The 18,067-nt window shown below is 42.2% G+C and overlaps 1 protein-coding gene across 1 annotated transcript; it reads left to right on the top strand.

The window, feature by feature from the left end:
• Positions 1–1,915: 1,915 nt before the first annotated feature.
• Positions 1,916–17,852, top strand: LOC121540885 (SET and MYND domain-containing protein 5). Its single transcript, XM_041850009.1, has 13 exons — positions 1,916–2,032; positions 2,512–2,620; positions 4,076–4,215; positions 5,710–5,831; positions 6,280–6,349; positions 10,998–11,102; positions 13,592–13,654; positions 13,878–13,948; positions 14,079–14,185; positions 14,481–14,537; positions 14,696–14,790; positions 15,119–15,189; positions 17,259–17,852. The coding sequence occupies exons 1-13, from the start codon at positions 1,940–1,942 to the stop codon at positions 17,407–17,409; spliced, it is 1,254 nt and encodes a 417-aa protein (XP_041705943.1). The 5' UTR covers positions 1,916–1,939; the 3' UTR covers positions 17,410–17,852.
• Positions 17,853–18,067: the final 215 nt, after the last annotated feature.

Genomic DNA, 18,067 nt, shown 5'->3' with positions numbered 1-18,067 from the left:
GGACTTAGAAATTAATGATATATACTCATTAATTCTTGAAGAATATAACTTAGAAATGCCTTATGAGTTTAGTTCAACTGTCGTACCCCATCAGAACCCAAAATATAAGCACGTTTCACTCCAATGTTTGTAAACAATGTAAATGTAAACAAACACTGCATTGCCTTGAAACAGGGTTAAAACTATACTGAACCAAAATATAAACGCAAGATGCAACAATTTCAATGATTTTACTGAGGTACAGTTCATATAAGGAAATCAGTCAATTGATATGAATTAATTAGGCCCTAATCTATGGATTTCGCATGACTGGTAATACAGATATACATCGGTTGGTCACAGATACCTTAAAACAAAGGTTGGGGTGTAGATCAGAAAACCAGTCAGTATCTGGTGTGATCACCCTTTGCCTCATGCAGTGTGACACATCTCCTTCACATAGAGTTGATCAAGCTGTTGATTGTGGCCTGTGGAATGTTGTCACACTCCTCTTCAAAGGCTGTGCCAGTTACTGGATATTGGCGGGAACTGGAACACGCTATTGTACACATCGATCCAGGGCATCCCAAACATGCTCAATGGGTAACATGTCTGGTTAGTATGCAGGCCATGGAAGAACTGGGAAATGTTCAGTTTCCAGGAATTGTGTACAGATCCTTGTGAGATGGGCCATGCATTATCATGCTGAAACATGAGGTGATGGCGGTGGATGAATGGCACGACAATGGGCCTCAGGATCTTGTCACGGTATCTATGTGCATTCAAATTGTCATCGATAAAATGCAATTGTGTTCATTGTTGGTGCCTGCCCATACCATAACCCCACCGCCACTATGGGGCACTCCGTTCACAAATTTGACATAAGCAAACTGCTCGCCCACACGACGCCATACACTTTGACTGCGGTTGTGAGGCCAGTTTGACGTACTGCCAAATTCTCTAAAATGACGTTGGAGGCGGCTTATGGTAGAGAAATTAACATTAAACAGCTCTGGTGGACATTCCTGCGGTCAGCATGCCAATTCCACACTCCCTCAAAACTTGAGACATCAGTGGCATTGTGTTTGTTGTGTGACTAAACAGCACATTTTAGATTGACCTTTTATTGTCCCAGCACAAGGTGCACCTGTGTAATGATCATGCTGTTTAATCAGCTTCTTGACATGCCAAACCTGTTAGGTGGATAGATAATCTTGGCAAAGGAGAAATGCTTACTAACAGCAATATAAAACATGTGTGCACAAAATTAGAGAAAAATACGCTTTTTGTGCGTATGTAAAATTTCTGTGATCTTTTATTTCAGCTCATGAAACATGGGACCAACACTTTACATCTTGTGTTTATGTTTTTGTTCAATGTATAATGTTGATATCATGTATGGTCAGTCCTTGTATCTATAGCTCTATGAATTTGAGAGTGGTTACATTTCTCCAGGCCCATCCCTCAGCTTTTTACAAAAACAGGTGGGGTGACCGCTTGCACTTTGTTATTGTTTCAATTAAGGATTCTAGCTTTAATGGATGTTCTGCTACTCAAAATGTACTAAATGTTGTCTATGATTCAATGGCATATCAAAATGTTTAATAATATTATAATAAAACATATAACCTTTTTTTATTTGTCTCCTGTCATATGTCTGCATGTGTAACAGACAGTGTGAGCCATCTACCCAAGTGTGTGACAACTGAGGGTATGGTTTTGTGTCTTTAATTAATTAATTCATCAGGTACTGGGTGTACTTTTTAAAACATTATTGAAATAAGGTTGGTCTTCATGATATAATTAATTGCATCTAAAGGAAGATGAAATCATGTAATATAATTTTTGCAGCCTATTACTGCAAAGAAAAGTACTATATCAACCGCTAGAGGCCGCCAAATGTTTACGCGTAGTTGCCTCTAAAAACACCAGAGTTCAAAGGCCAAGGGTTAGTTTGAAGATGGCTGCCTCCCAAGATGACATGTTTTCTTTCTGCGTGGACACAACTAAAGTTAGCAGTTGTGTGGAAATCCGATTTATTGACAAGATTAAGGTAATGTGCAGACAGTGATTATTTTGAAGAGACTAATTTCAAGTTTATCGGGTCTAGCACCGTTTTGATGCCAAATGCAGTGCCACGCATGCTGTCAATCTGGCAGGCCAACTCTGAAACTACTTTTAAAACGTCACACATGGCCTAGATTTATCATAGTTTATTACTTTAGCTAGCTAGAAAATGTAATTTAGTTAACAATCCATGTGGCATGAAGGAGGTGACTATCTGATTCATGTTAACTACGCTTTTTGTCTAGCTAGCTAGCATCATGTAACATTAGCAAGTTAGCTAGCTAGCTAACGTTAGGTATGCACAGAATCTCCAACTAAACCTTTTGAAGGGGCTAATAAAGTGCAAAGGCTAGCCTTGTCTGAATCAATAGGATACACTTGGTATGGATAAAGTACATGTAACTAGGTGCATAATGAAATTGTCATAGCTAACTATCTAACGTTAAACATTTGCTTTTATTTTAGGGCAAAGGATTATTTGCCAAGAAGGCCATCAAGAAGGGAGACACCATTTTTGTAGAGCGCCCTCTTGTCTCTTCCCAGTTCTTGTGGAATTCCCAGTACAAATATAAAGGTGAGGTGCCATATAGGTTCAAGATTTAGGTGGTTGACAGACTGAACAAATCCTTCTTTTATGTTCCTATTGATGGAGCAAAATGTTCCAGCTTGCTTTGCTTTTGTAATCCATATTTTAGATGAACATAGGCTAGTGGGAAATGTTGAGTCTTTGAATGGTGTTTCCTACACTATATATACAAAAGTATGTGGACACCCCTTCAAATTAGTGGATTTGGCTATGTCAGCCACCCCTGTTGCTGACAGGTGTATAAAATTGAGCACACAACCATGCAATCTCCATAGACAAACATTGGCAGTACTGAAGAGCTCAGTGATTTTCGACGTGGCACCGTCATAGGATGCCACCTTTACAACAAGTCAGTTCGTCAAATTTCTGCCCTGCTAGAGCTGCCCCGGTCAACTGTAAGTGCTTTTATTGTTAAGTGGAAACGTTTATGAGCAACAACGGCTCACCCGCAATGTGGTAGGCCACCCAAGCTCACAGAACGGGTCCGCAGAGTGCTGAATTGTGTAGCGTGTAAAAATTGCCTGTCCTCGGTTGCAACATTCACTACCGATTTCCAAACTACCTCTGGAAGCAACGTCAGCACAAGAACTGTTAGTTGGGAGCTTCATGAAATGGGTTTCCATGGCTGAGCAGCCGCACATAAGCCTAAGATCACCATACGCAATGCCAAACGTTGGCTGGAGTGGTGTGAAGCTCGCCGCCATTAGACTCTAGAGCAGTGGAAACGCGTTCTCTGGAGTGATTAATCACACTTCACCATCTGGCAATCCAATGGATGAATCTGGGTTTAGCGGATGCCAGGAGAACACTACCTGCCCGAATGCGTAGTGCCAACTGTAAAGTCTGGTGGAGGAGGAATAATGGTCTGGGGATGTTTTTCATGGGTCATGCTAGGTCCCTTAGTTCCAGTGAAGGGAAATCTTAACGCTACAGCATGCGTTGACATTCTAGATGATTCTGTGCTTCCAAATTTGTGGCAACAGTTTGGGGAAGGCCCTTTCCTGTTTCAGCATGACAATGCCCCCGTACACAAAGCGATGTCCATACAGAAATGGTTTGTCAAGATTGGTGTGGAAGATCTTGACTGGCCTGCACAGAGCCCTGACCTCAACCCCATCAAACACCTTTTGGGATGAATTGGAACGGCGACTGCGAGCCAGGCCTAATCAACCAACATCAGTGCCTCACCTCACTAATGCTCTTGTGGCTTAATGGAAGCAAGTCCCCGCAGAAATGTTCCAACATCTAGTGGAAAGCCTTCCCAGAAGAGTGGAGGCTGTTTATAGCAGCAAATGGAGGACCAACTCCATATTAATGCCCATGATTTTGGAATGAGATGTTCGACGAGCAGTTGTCCACATACTTTTGGTCATGTAGTGTATTAATGATACAATTACCCTTAGTTATCTCCCATTGAATCATCCATCCCTGTCTCTTCTCCAGCCTGTGAATACTGCTTGCGTGCTCTGGAGACAGCTGAGGATAATGCCCGTAGACTCAGTGGCAACCCTGGCCTCAGTCTACCCCACACCGAGCTGTGCAAAGTGCGCCCAGAGCTGCACCGAGCTTGTCCACAATGCCAGGTGAGTGCCTCTCACAAGTCTTCCCCCATCTGCACTGCCAATTAAAGGTGCACAATGCAGAAATCGTGCCGCCATTTCCTGGTTGCAAAAATTCTAATTGTACTTTGTGACAAGCAAGTATAGTGTAGAGAATCATTGTACCATCTAAACCGCTGTGAAATATATTTTCCCTAACCAAAAATATTGTATTTTCAGCTGTTTGAAGCTGGAGTACAAAACCGCACGTAAAAGACGCAAAAACAAAATTTAATAATGTTAGGCATAGAAATGGTGCACATAGAACACATCTACTGCTTCTTAGACTTGCTTTCAAGGAGAATGACATATCTATAAATTACATTTCTATGTGAAATTGGTCGGATCGCCCAAAAAGTTACATAGTGCAGCTTTAAGGACTGGACAGTACTGATCTAAAAACACATTGTAGTTGAAAGCAATATGGAGGATTCCTATTTGCTTTTTCCTAGCCTGTGTTTTTAGATCGGTAAAGATTAAGGATTAGAAGCCACTTAAATGAAATATACCCACCCAATGCCTGTCCTCCATATGGAGATGTGTTGATATACTGTAGCTACTTCCTCCAGTCAAGTCCAGTGTCTCGCTTTGGTGTTCAGTGTAGAGGTCTTCACGGGTCCTCCCGAACCCCATTACCCAGGCCCCGACGGGGTCAGGTATTCTGTAGTTGATCCTCAGATCTGGTTCTGGTCTGATTTTAATTGTCTTGGGTATATGTAATTAGAACTGATTTGCCGGTAAGGCCCTGTACAGACCCGACCGCGATTACTGCAGTAGAGGGAGGGGGAGAAAATGGTCTCATTTATGCTGGTTTGGCTTTTCGCGAGAGAGGCGCAAGTTTTTCACGAGTGTAGCTTGTTTTTTTCCGGCCAATCACAAGTCATCAAAGCTGCACTAGACACTGGTTCTGTATGTGTCGTGGTAAATAAGTTAGATCAATGGAGTTAAATGAGAAGGATATGTTTCCCTTTCAACGACCAAGAGCCAACAGATGGTCTGCTACTTAATACTTTGAATGGAGTTGTTATTGTGTAGGATGGGGGGAAAGTGCTGCCTATGTAGCTTGCTTAGCCTAGCTCGCTATCTTAACAAGCTGCTCTTCTTGGTTTGATGCAGTCAAAACGGGTACTATGTAATCAGATTGGATAATAAGTAATCTAGCTTTGGCAGCTAGAAGATGGTGGCTGCTGTCTCTCTCTTCCTCGCGGCACTCAGTCACACAGTCACAAACACAGCAAAGCCCCTCCTAGCTCCGCTCCTCTCTCCCTCGGTGCGTGCATTAACAGCTTGAGTTAATAACGTAGCTAAAAATATATTTTTTCTGCTGCTTCCTTCACTGGGATCGGATCAGACCGGGTCTATACGGGGCCAGGTCTGGTTGTCTTTGGGTCCGTTCTGACCGGTTCTCCATATTTAAAACACCAACTTTTTGGACCTGAGAAGAAGTCTACTTCAGTGAGACTTTGTCTCCCCCTGCAGGTGATGTACTGTAGCAATGAGTGTCGGCAGGCTGCGGCAGACCAGTACCATCGGGCCCTGTGCTTAGGCCCCTCCCAAGAAGACCCGGACCACCCCGTCAACAAACTTAAGGATGCTTGGAGGTGAGATGGATTTGCTGTTTAATTTAATACCAATAGATGGGGCCCATATTTCTCTTGGGCTGAATCTGAAAATGTTACCAAAGACAGTACATTATGAAGATGTCTAGAAACTGCTTCTCCAATAGAAATCCCAGATTTCTCCCGTTGACTTGCCAAACCCTGGTCTGGTCTGCCAAGTCTTGCAATGTTGGGCCTCTGGGTTTTGAAACATTGATGTTACTAGCTTCCTCTGTCCTTGTTTCCTCCAATTCCTTACCTCGCTCTCAAAGATCCCTCCCTTGCAACTCCTCTTTCAGTTAGCTTTGACAGGGAGACGGGAACTGGAGGAAACGAGGACTGGAAAGCAATGATTTGGCAGCTAGTAATGTTTTCAGATCCAGCCCCAGTGCTATTTTGGCTGTAATTGCTGCAGTATGAGGTGACATGATCCCCTCCGTCTGTCCCCTAGGAGTATGCACTACCCCCCTGAGACCTCCAGCATCATGCTCATGGCCAGGATGGTGGCCACTGTCAAACAGGTGAGCCTCCTCCTACCTATGCCTTTTTTGTTGAGCTGCTTTAATTCCAAAGTGAGTTGTTCTCTATATTTGCTTTCTGTATTTCATTGTTGTCGGATGAAAACCTCATCTCCAAAATATAAACTTTTCAAGAAATGGGAAATAGTTTTCTTTCCCCCATTTTAACAAACATTCAATTATGAAATTTCAGAAGATATTTTGAATATGTTTTCTTGGTCCTAGAATCATGTTCAGAGTACATTGAGGGAATTTACAGCTTTCAATAAATGTAAAAAAAATTAAATGAACATAGAGTTGAAAGGTTTATCAGACAGTGACGATTTGTAGTGAATGCTTGTTTGAGAATCTTGTGTCTGCGTAGATTAACAGATCTTCACAATACTTGGAGAATAATGTAACCTATCAGTTTGCTATTATAATACTATGTGCATACCTGTGCATAATAAACTCAGCAAAAAAAGAAACTTCCCTTTTTCAGGACCCTGTCTTTCAAAGATAATGAGTAAAAATCCAAATAACTTCACAGATCTTCATTGTAAAGGGTTTAAACATTGTTTCCCATGCTTGTTCAATGAACCATAAACAATTAATGAACATGCACCTGTGGAACGGTCGTTAAGACACTAACAGCTTACAGACAGTAGGCAATTAAGGTCACAGTTATACTTAGGACACTAAAGAGGTCTTTCTACTGACTCTGAAAAACACCAAAAGAAAGATGCCCAGGGTCCCTGCTCATATGTGTGAATGTGCATTAGGCATGCTGCAAGGAGGCATGAGGACTGCAGATGTGGCCAGGGCAATAAATTGCAATGTCCGTACTGTGAGACGCCTAAGACAGCGCTACAGGGAGACAGGACGGACAGCTGATCGTCCTCGCAGTGGCAGACCACGTGTAACAACGCCTGCACAGGATCGGTACATCCGAACATCACACCTGCGGGACAGGTACAGGATGGCAACAACAACTGCCCGAGTTACACCAGGAACGCACAATCCCTCCATCAGTGCTCAGACTGTCCGCAATAGGCTGAAAGAGGCTGTAATGAGGGCTTGTAGGCCTGTTGTAAGGCAGGTCCTCACCAGACATCACCGGCAACAACGTTGCCTATGGGCACAAACCCACCATTGCTGGACCAGACAGGACTGGCAAAAAGTGCTCTTCACTGACGAGTCGCGGTTTTGTCTCACCAGGGGTGATGGTCGGATTCGTGTTTATCGTCGAAGGAATGAGCATTACACCGAGGCCTGTACTCTGGATCGGGATTGATTTGGAGTGAAGGGTCCGTCATGGTCTGGGGTGGTGTGTCACAGCATCATTGGACTGAGCTTGTTGTCATTGCAGGCAATCTCAATGTAACGCACAGCGGATCTCAATCCCATTGAGCACATCTGGGACCTGTTGGATCGGATGGTGAGGGCTACGACCATTCCCCCCAGAAATGTCTGGGAACTTGCAGGTGCCTTGGTGGAAGAGTGGGGTAACATCTCACAGCAAGAACTGTCAAATCTGGTGCAGTCCATGAGGAGGAGATGCACTGCAGTACTTAATGCAGCTGGTGGCCACACCAGATACTGACTGTTACTTTTGATTTTGACCCCCCCTTTGTTCAGGGACACATTATTCCATTTCTGTTAGTCACATGTCTGTGGAACTTGTTCGGTTTATGTCTGTTGTTGAATCTTGTTATGTTCATACAAATATTTACACATTTTAAGTTTGCTGAAAATAAACGCAGTTGACAGTGAGAGGATGTTTCTTTTTTGCTGAGTTTGTGTATCTCAAACAGTGGCGGCTCCTGAAAAAATTCTCAGGGGGGGCAATTTTTCTGATGATTTAGGTGACCTACACACATTTTTAAAAAGATATGTCCAGCAACAACATGAAGACAGGGGCAGCATATAAGTCAATACCAGAAGCATTTATTGACTGATCTCAAAAGTGTTGGCTTACAAAATCAAAATAAGTTATCACAGTAAAAATAATCAAGGGTGTTCTTTCACATTCCTCAACACTGCATAAACAATATGCATTTCCATAAACAAATGAAATATCAGCTGAAAATACAGCATCTTGGTATTTGTTCAGATTGCAGGATCAACAAGAGCTTTTACCACATTTTTTGCCTCATGGTTGAATTGGAAATATGTGCACCTGAGCATAATTCACAACAAGCAAGCAGGAGCTTTTGATAGAGGCTACTGAAAACATTGATGCAAGTTATTGGTAATAAGACATTTTTATAGACTTCCATATTCTGCCCTCTTGTATAGATTTGTGAAAATGAACAGTGATAGACATTTTGCCTGAAAACAGAATTTGAAAGTAATTTCTAGAAAAGGTAAACACAGCTATCTGTATGGCTTTGTAAAAACGAACAACCATATTCTGGCCAATTGTATAGATTTGTAAATATGAACAACCATATTCTGGCCAATTGTATAGATTTGTAAAAATGAACATGAACAGATTATTTTTTTTAAAACTTTTTTTTAAATGAAAAATAACTATTTTAAACAACATCAACTGTGAACTGATTTGGGTGTGTGTGTGTTAAAGAGACAGACAGGGAGGGACAAAGAGAGAGAGAGGCTACATTACTTGTACTGAAACTGTTCTCTTCTCTGTTTCAATACAGCAAAGCGTTCAATGACTTTCTCATTGAAATCAGGCATGCTGAGGACTAGTTCCCTCTCCATGGAAAGCATGGCCAGTGCATTCAGACGTTCCTGGCCCATTGAATTTCGCAGGAATGTCTTAACTCGTGTCAAAGTTGAGAAACATCTCTCAGCTTCAGCTGTTGTCATGGGAGTAGTTATGAGGATGTTCAACAGAGTCACAGTCTCAGAGAACGTCTCCTGGAGGTTGTAGCTCATGAGAACCTGGTACAGTGCCAGTGCACCACAGCAACCCTTGAATTCAGGATTCTCATAGATCAGAGATAGTTCTGTCTTGAGCTTTGCCTTGCTCAGCATGGGGTATGCATTCACAGTGGCATTCAGAGCCTCATCAGGAAATGAATGGCAGTACCTTTCAAACATGTCTGCTTGCAGTAAGGTAGCACTCACAAGGTGGCCAGAGAAAGAGAACCTTTCTTTGGTGTGATCCAGGATGGTGTTGCAGACCTCTTCAGACAGCCTCTGCTTCTCCTCTTCTCTCAAAGCTGTTCTGGGTCTTTTGGCTCCTGTTGCTTCTTGCAGCTGCTGTTGAGAGGAGTCCCTGAAGGCAAACAGACCAATGTGTTTGTTGGCTTTGTACAGTACTGTTGTCTATGTGATGCACAGGTATATGCAATGTATCCATGTATAGTACAAATACTTCAGTTCCACTTAAAATGGGCAGGGATGCATAAAGTCTTTAGTGTTTAAGTTAGCCTTTGTGTCTCACATAGCCTGGATGTTCAGCACAGTATACAGTGGTGCTCATAAGCTTATGATCCCATGCTAAAGTTGACTAAAAAGAGGAATAAAAAAGAAAAGAAAATTGGTGTCCTTAAAGGTTGGATTTTCCAACTTTTTTAATTAAGTCATTAAGATCAATTTCCAAAAGATGATTTTTTATTTTTTATTCCTCTTTTTAGTCAACTTTAGAATGTGTTCATACACTTATGAGCACCACTGTACAGTACACATAGTATATAAAATAAGCTAGATTACACCACTGGTCATATATAATGAGAATAATGTAATTTCAAACACAAATGCAGTCTCCTTTCATGCATACATTTTCAAATAAAGCTCTGCTTTGAGAAAGATCGAATGATATTGTTTAATCTTACCTTATGGCCTGCACACTGCTTGTGAAGCTGTCGAGGGCACGTTTGATAAAGACAGCATCGATGTCCTTCTGTAGCTTCTGGTACAGAATGTCGACGTGGGGCATGATTTTGTGAAAAAGCCGCAGGAAAAAAATAAAATCTTCATCATGTAGCATCCTCACGTAGCCAGATGCCTCTCTCACGGTGGGCTGGTCAAATGAACCCAATGAACCCGTCCGAATGGCTTCAAAACATTCTATGAGGTCGTCTCGATTCTCGTAGACAGTGTTCACGACTCTGCTTAGTAGAAACCTGTTGAATTATTAAATTTGGTCTGGGAGGTCCTAATTGTTTCGTTGCCAATTTATCTTCATTTGTTCGCCAACAAAAAGGAACTTCTTTCAAAGAGACAATCGAGTTGCACTGAAGGCTAGCCATTTTGACAGTAGTAGTGAATTGATTGATGAGGCTACCCGCTCTTTTCTTAGTTACGTTCATGGTTATGTTACGTATGACGAAAGCGCGTAAGTGCAAGCCCTCAGAAACCCATAGAGATTGTATTGAAAGCTCTGATATTTGAAAAAAATTGATTTTACATTAGAGGCTATGAGAGACTTCTGGGCGATTTTCAACCTGACTGAAATCGCCCCAAAACGGGCGGGGACATTTGAAGCACGACTTTAGCCTGATTGGACATTTAGTGGCAGATCAGACGTCTAGATTAGAACACTGATAACTACTGTTGCCGTGATATAATTGATTAGAAAAAAAACCCTTCCTTTTCCCGTTTGGCAGTGCGTCGCCCATATCGCCCTAATGAACACACCGCCCCTGATCTCAAACATAATAATAATAATAATAATAATAATGTTTGAATTTGTGTCATGCAGGCCCAAGACAAAGACTGCTGGCAGAAGTTGTACTTTCAGTTCTGCAGCCGTGCGGCCAACGAGGAGGAGGAGATTGCACACAAGCTGCTGGGAGAGAAGTTCCAGGTAAGAATAGAGGTAGTGGCTGTGTCTGAAAATGTTAGCTACTACCTGTCAAATCCTTGCTTCCTCCATCTTTGTTTCCTCAATTCCCCTCATTGGACCACGTGTAACAACATAGGAGGTCTGAGGAAGCGACCTTGGAACCTCTCCTCCAATGTGCTTAGAGAGGAATTGAGGAAACAAGGTTTGAGCTTCAAATTCTTTTTTTTCCAAATTTGTGCTAGTGGTTAAGAGCGTTGTGCCAGTAACCGAAAGGTCGCTGGTTCTAATCCCCAAGCCGACTAGGTGAAAAATCTGTCGACGTGCCCTTGAGCAAGGCACTTAACCCTAATTGCTCCTATAAGTCGCTCTGGATAAGAGCGTCTGCTACATGACTAAAAAAATTAAATAATAATATTAGATTTGACTCATTGTAATAGATTATAGACTACTGTAAAACTTCAATTAATAGCCTGGGCGTTTATTTGCTTAAATCACTGAACACAACAGGCATTATTACAGACAGCCTTCTGTTTGAGCCCGGCGTCTATTTACTTAATGCACACAGCTTTTGCTTATTTGCATAGTTAAAGGAAAAATCCACCCAAAACCACTCATTCCTGTTCTTTAGTGTTACATAACGCTAATATGTGAGAGAGTTTTTGAACAAATGCTTCATTTTGTCGCTATAATAAGGTTGGTAGCAACATGTGAAAATAGTTGTGGAAATCTGTTGCAGGGCAAGTCGGCTGCAAAACCCACAATGCAATGCTCTCTCTATGGGCTGGCTAGTTAGCTAGGTAGCTTGCTATCAAACGTAGCTACCCACAATAATACCAGTCAATATCAGCATGTGAAGTAGCTAGTTAGCTGTAAAATCGCCAAAACAAACTATCGATTTAGGAGTCTACAATCTCACCATATTCAACCTGCAGATCGATGTGGCTCACAGAGTGGAGTTTGACTCTCAACAGCACCCTGGACTGAAGAGGCAGAACATTTGGAGAAATGTGTTAGACCCTCTGTTAAATTACAGATTTCTCGAGGTAGAAATATCGCAAAAATGTGACCAATGGCTCATTCGAGAGAAGACAACCTCCCGCATTATGACATTGATCAGAATTGAAATCTGACATGCATGATAGACGTTTTCGCGATCTAATAGTCGTATTCCTATTAACTTCCTATGTCATACCGGACAAATTTCTGTTTGCTTTAACGGCAACAGCTCAGATACTCATGAAATGACCCAGGGAATCGATAGAACAGTCTTTACTTTAATTGTTTAATTCCAGCATTCACTTCCAATATTTTAATACATTTCTTAATTTCCTGCACTGTTATCATTTACACACTGTCACGTTTCGTTTGTCTTAGTATTTAAAAACACAAAATCGACAGAATAATTATTATTTGACTGTGCATTTCCGTCAGTTCTTACTTACGCCACTAGAGGGCGATCAGACAAATTCTAGGGGTCTGTACTCCTGAAGTTGACTGTTTTTTTGCTTGCCAATTAGCTAGCAGTTCTCAGCTGTTAGCATCCAAACGCTGGCAGTTTCTTACAGGTGATAAAAATGGATGATTGCCATAATTGTTTTGAGTTTTCGAATAATACTGAACAAAAATATAAATGTAACATGCAACAATTTCAGTTACAGTTCATATAAGGAAATCAGTCAGTTGGAATAAATTCATTAGGCCCTAGTCTATGGATTTCACTTGACTGGCAATACAGATATGCATCTGTTGGTCACAGATACCTTAAAAATAATCGTCACGGTATCTCTGCATTCAAATTGCCATCGATAAAATGCAATTGTTTGTTGTCTGTAGCTTATGCCTGCCCATACCATAACCCCACCGCCACCATGGGGCACTGTTCACAACGTTGACATCAGCAAACCGCTCGCCCACACAACGCCATACACATGTTGGAGGCGGCTTTTGGTAGAGAAATGAACATTCAATTATTTGGCAACTGCTCTGGTGGACATTTCTGCAGTCAGCATGCCAATTGCACGCTCCCTCAACTTGAGACATCTGTGACGTTGTGTGACAAAACTGCACATTTTAGTGTTAGTGGCCTTTTATTGTCCCCAGCACAAGGTGCACGTGTGTAATGATCATGCCGTTAAATCAGCTTCTTGACATGCCACATCTGTCAGTTGGATGGATTTATCTTGGCAAAGAAGAAATGCTCACTAACAAGGATGTTAACAAATGTGTGCACAATTTGAGAGAGAAGCTTTTAGTGCATTTGGAAAATGTAGGGGGTCTTTTATTTCTGCTCATGAAACATGGGACCAACACTTTTTACATGTTGCGTTTTATATTTTTGTTCAGTGTATTTAATGTAACAAATCAAACATAAACCTCATAAACAATTCATTTAGATCCAGCATTTATTTGCTGAAATGTGTGCCGTTGCCCGGATATTAAAAATGACAGCCGGCTATTTGAGACTCAGCGTTTTAATTGAAGTTTTACGGTATGTTGCCTTCATTTTGTAGGGACAGTTGACCTTACTACGAACCCTGTTTACAAAGGCACTTTACGATGATCATCTCAATAGGGTGAGTGGACACAATTTCCCCTTTCATGAGCAATTTATTTATGGGCATACATGTTTGTCGAGCTGATACTAGATACTTGGCTACTTCCTTGTCACCCTGGAGACGACTGTAAAATGATATCTTTTTTGGATTGAGTAATTTCCCATGAGTGAGTTCTGAGCTGAACATGTGTGATGATGATGCAGATACTGTATGCTATAAGGGGTGTCCTTTCATGTTACAGTGGTTTACACCTGAGGGATTTCTCTCCCTCTTCTCCCTGGTAGGGACCAATGGACAGGGCATAGGTACCAGGTAAGGTTCAGCTCTCAATCTTTCCAACTCATAAATTATGGATGTTATGGACATAAATGATGCACTTACGGAGTGCCATTAGTCCCAAAATCAAAGTGCTGACATCGTTTTCTTGTGTTTCTTTACCTAGCTCTCTCAGCCAATGGGTTCATGCATGTGATGCATTGGAGCTGACTAGCCAGCAGAGGGAGCAATTGGATTCCTTCATTGATCAACTATACAAGGACATTGAGAAAGGTCACTATTTCCCTTCCTACACTCAAGTACAGTGCTGCTTCCCGAAACATCTGTACCGTTTGAGGAATACTGGGGAAAAGCTGTCTGATAAAAGATTTTAGTCTAAACCTACATTACCAAGCAAGTGATTTCAGAGGCTTTGTGCAGCTCACATTTTATGATAGACTGTAAATTATACTTGGCGCCTCTGAATTGGGGTGGCTCGACTCGGGCATATTTGAAATCGTTAGTAAAATGGAATGAATCTCTTCTACTGAGAATGGAGGTCAGAGCTGAATTTGATTTGTCTCCGCAGAGACCGGTGACTTTCTGAACTGCGAGGGTTCTGGGCTCTTCCTACTTCAAAGCTCATGTGAGTTGTCACTATCAGGTGGCTTCTGACCCCATCTTCCAGAATCCACAAACTTGCACATCATACATAATAAATTAAATGAACTACTGCCCTGGTCAAAAGGCCATGTTTACAGTCAGTCTCAAAGACTTGTTTTGGTTGTTTCGTCTACTCTCTAGGTAACCACAGCTGCATACCGAAAGCGGAGGCATCTTTCCCGAACAACAACTTCTTGCTTCACCTCAGTGCCCTTAGTGACATCAACCCTGGAGAGGTCAGAAGAGGACGGGGGGGGTGATACATTCTGGCCATGGATAAACGGGAGAGAACTCTTCGTGTGCTCAGTTGTCAGCCGGTTTTAGCGGTCAGAGACTGAGGATTGAAGCCGACGTGTCAGGCTATCAGATATTGAGAAGGCTTGCATCTGCCTGTAACTGTAGCGTCTGAGGAGGCCAGAGAAATGTTTTGCCAGCCATCGATAGAATTCTGGCCCAAAAAAATTGTGCATTGTTGTGTAAATATATCCACATATAGTAACAGTAATGGGAGGTCTTTTGATGTGAATGTCCTCATCTGCTAACTTAGTTTCCTCACATCTCCAGGAGATCTGCATCAGTTACTTGGACTGCTGTCAGCGTGACAGGAGCCGTCATAGCAGACAGAAAATCCTGAGGTAAACAACTGAAATCCCCTGTCTTTTTGACAGACTGAAACTGTTCCCAGTTCAATGGCCACCCTCCCAGGCAATAACAGGCAATCCTGGGCCAGCACAGCCGAGGGCTTCTGGTGGTTATTCTGGTGCCTAACAACGCTCTTGGTCGATTAGCAAGTCATCAATCCACTACCGATTTTACCCCCTTAAAGGGGGGCTGAACTTCCTGATTTAGCCTCGGTTTTAATTCTCCTCATTAGGAAATGTGACTGAGAACGAGATTTGGGTTTTGGAGGCGTGTGTGTTGGAAGCGTTTGTACTTTCACTGCGAAAACAGTACAGTTAGTCACTCATCCTTCTACACTGAACAAAAATATAAACGCAACATGTAATGTGTTGGTCCCATATTTCATGAGCTGAAATAAAAGATCCCCGACATGTTCCATATGCAAAATAAGCTTATTTCGGTCAAGTTTTTTGCACAAATTTGTTTACATCCCTGTTAGTGAGCATTTCTCCTTTGCTAAGATAATCCATCCAATAAAAGGTCACTCCAAATGTGCAGTTTTGTCACACAACACAATGTCACAAATGTCTCAAGTTTTGAGGGACTGTGCAATTGGCATGCTGACAGCAGGAATGTCCACTAGAGCTTTTGCCAGAGAATTTAATGTTCCTTTCTCTACCATAAGCCACCTACAACGTCGTTTTAAATTATTGGGCAGTACGTCCAACTGGCCCCATAACCACAGACCATGTGTAACCACGCCAGCCCAGGACCTCCACATACGGCTTCTTCACCTGCGGGTTCGTCTGAGACCAGCCACCTGGACAGCTGATTAAACTGAGTATTTCTGTCTGTAGTAAAGCCCTTTTGTGGGGGAAAAACTAATTCTGATTGCCTGGGCCTATGCTCTCCCAGGTCCACCCATGACTGCACCCCATAGATTAGGGCCTAATTTATTTATTTCAATTAACTGATTTCCTAATATGAACTGTAACTCAGTAAAATTGTTGCATGTTGCGTTAGTTTTTGTTCAGTATAGATAACTTGAAACTGTCTAACCCGGTCTTGTGTCTGGAAGTAGCAAGCCAACTTCTTTCGCCTATTAGCTTCAGCCGACTGTGGCAAAGTTGGTTTGTCTTTGGATAGCCTGTGGGGATAGTTGGGGGCCGGCAAGAAATTACACTATGTAAATGGGACAATATTTTAATGTTGCACACCTTTTAAAATTCTCATTAAATGCTTTCAATATTTGGATATGAATTTCTAAAATGTGTAGTTGTCAATGAAATTTGGAGCTATTGACATTTTAAAATATTCTCCCATGTACATTTAGAAATTTACTGATGGTCCTTAACTTGCCCCATAGGGATATTGAATGTCAAACCAAATTGACCACGGGCATTACGATTGGCTCGTGTGCAGCTGCGCTCTGAATTGATGATTACTTGGGTGCTGCCAGCTGTGGGCAGGATTGAAATAAACCCAACCCTAGGAAAACTGTTATGGTGTACTTCATTCTGTCACAATTTTTTTTCTCCTAATTATCTGGGAAATCTCCGTTTTGGAAGAGACCGACTTTATGACAAATTATCTGATTTACACTTAGTAGTACATTTTGACACTAGAATAAATGTTTCTGACTCATATCGATGCCACATAGGCCATTTTCAAAAGGAGATGTTGCTTTTTTTTGTTCAGTCGGACTTTAAACCCAGGCAGGCTTGTTCTGCAAGCCCACTTTGGATTCACATTCACTGTATCCTGTTGAAAGGCACTTTTACCTTGAAACGCCGCAACTCCCAGAAACTGGAGGCAGTGAAACGTGAACAAAGACGGGCCTCAGTCTCTTTTCTCAGCAAATGATAACAATTCAGACCCACCGTGTATTATGCTTACATATACAGTTATATACATTGTTTACAGTATGGGTGTTGAATCATGGCATTTATTTTTAAAGAGAAGTGATCATAGATTGACGCAAATGCATTCTATCAGTCTGCGTTATGTTCTTTCTCTCTGTCTGTCTGTCCAGAACGAGACAGGCAGCTGTGTGACTTATGTAACATCGTTATTCTCTTCGCAGGGAGAACTACCTGTTCGTCTGCTCGTGTCCAAAATGTCTTTCTCAGATGGATGAGCTAGATCTGACGTCGGAGGAGGAGGAGGAGGAGGAGGAGGGGGAGGGGGAAACGGAAACGGAGGGGGATGACATGGAGGAGATAACGGACGTCTGAGGGGGAAAAAAAGACCAGCTCCTCTCTTCCTCCCTCCCTCCCTCCTACTCACCCCCTCCCAAAATCCACTATCAGCCACGCTAGCTAACTGCAACTCTGCCCAGTGAAGACCAATTTCAAAGAAGACATATCAAACACCAAACATATATTTTTTCAAGGAAAAAGTCACTCACTGGCCCGACGTTTTGGATCTCCCCCTTGAAAAGCATTTGGTGACATGACTGTACAGTAGCAGGTCTCATCTCACCTCTAGAGTAGCTTCTGCTTATTGGAAATGTTTACATTAAAGACAGTTTAGTACCCCTCTAGAATGGTAGAAACCATTAAATAGACTAGATGTAATTCATTCCTTAGGTGTTGCTTTCACCTTTGCCCTCAGAACAGCCTCAATTCGTCAGGGCATGGACTCTACAAGGTGTCAAAAGTGTTCTACAGGGATGCTGGCCGATGTTGACTCCAATGCTTCCTACAATTGTCAAGTTGGCTGGATGTCCTTTGGGTGGTGGACCATTCTTGATACACACGGGAAACTGTTGAGCGTGAACAATCCAGCAGCGTTGCAGTTCTTGACACAAACTGGTGTGCCTGGCACCTACTACCATACCCCGTTCAAAGGCACTTAAATATTTTGTCTTGCCCATTCACCCTCTGAATTGCC

This window comes from Coregonus clupeaformis, chromosome 3, assembly GCF_020615455.1.
Source record: "Coregonus clupeaformis isolate EN_2021a chromosome 3, ASM2061545v1, whole genome shotgun sequence".
Lineage (NCBI taxonomy): Eukaryota > Metazoa > Chordata > Actinopteri > Salmoniformes > Salmonidae > Coregonus > Coregonus clupeaformis.
Note: the sequence above shows the minus strand (reverse complement) of the source record. Positions and strands in the feature narration are given on the sequence as shown.

Excerpts from the sequence above, each read along its gene's own strand:
- LOC121540885 (XM_041850009.1), top strand. The coding sequence starts at position 1,940 with ATGGCTGCCTCCCAAGATGACATGTTTTCTTTCTGCGTGGACACAACT. Across the intron at positions 13,655-13,877 it reads ACGATGATCATCTCAATAGG|TGGTTTACACCTGAGGGATT; the intron begins GTGAGTGGACAC and ends TTCATGTTACAG. Across the intron at positions 14,538-14,695 it reads CTTCCTACTTCAAAGCTCAT|GTAACCACAGCTGCATACCG; the intron begins GTGAGTTGTCAC and ends TCTACTCTCTAG.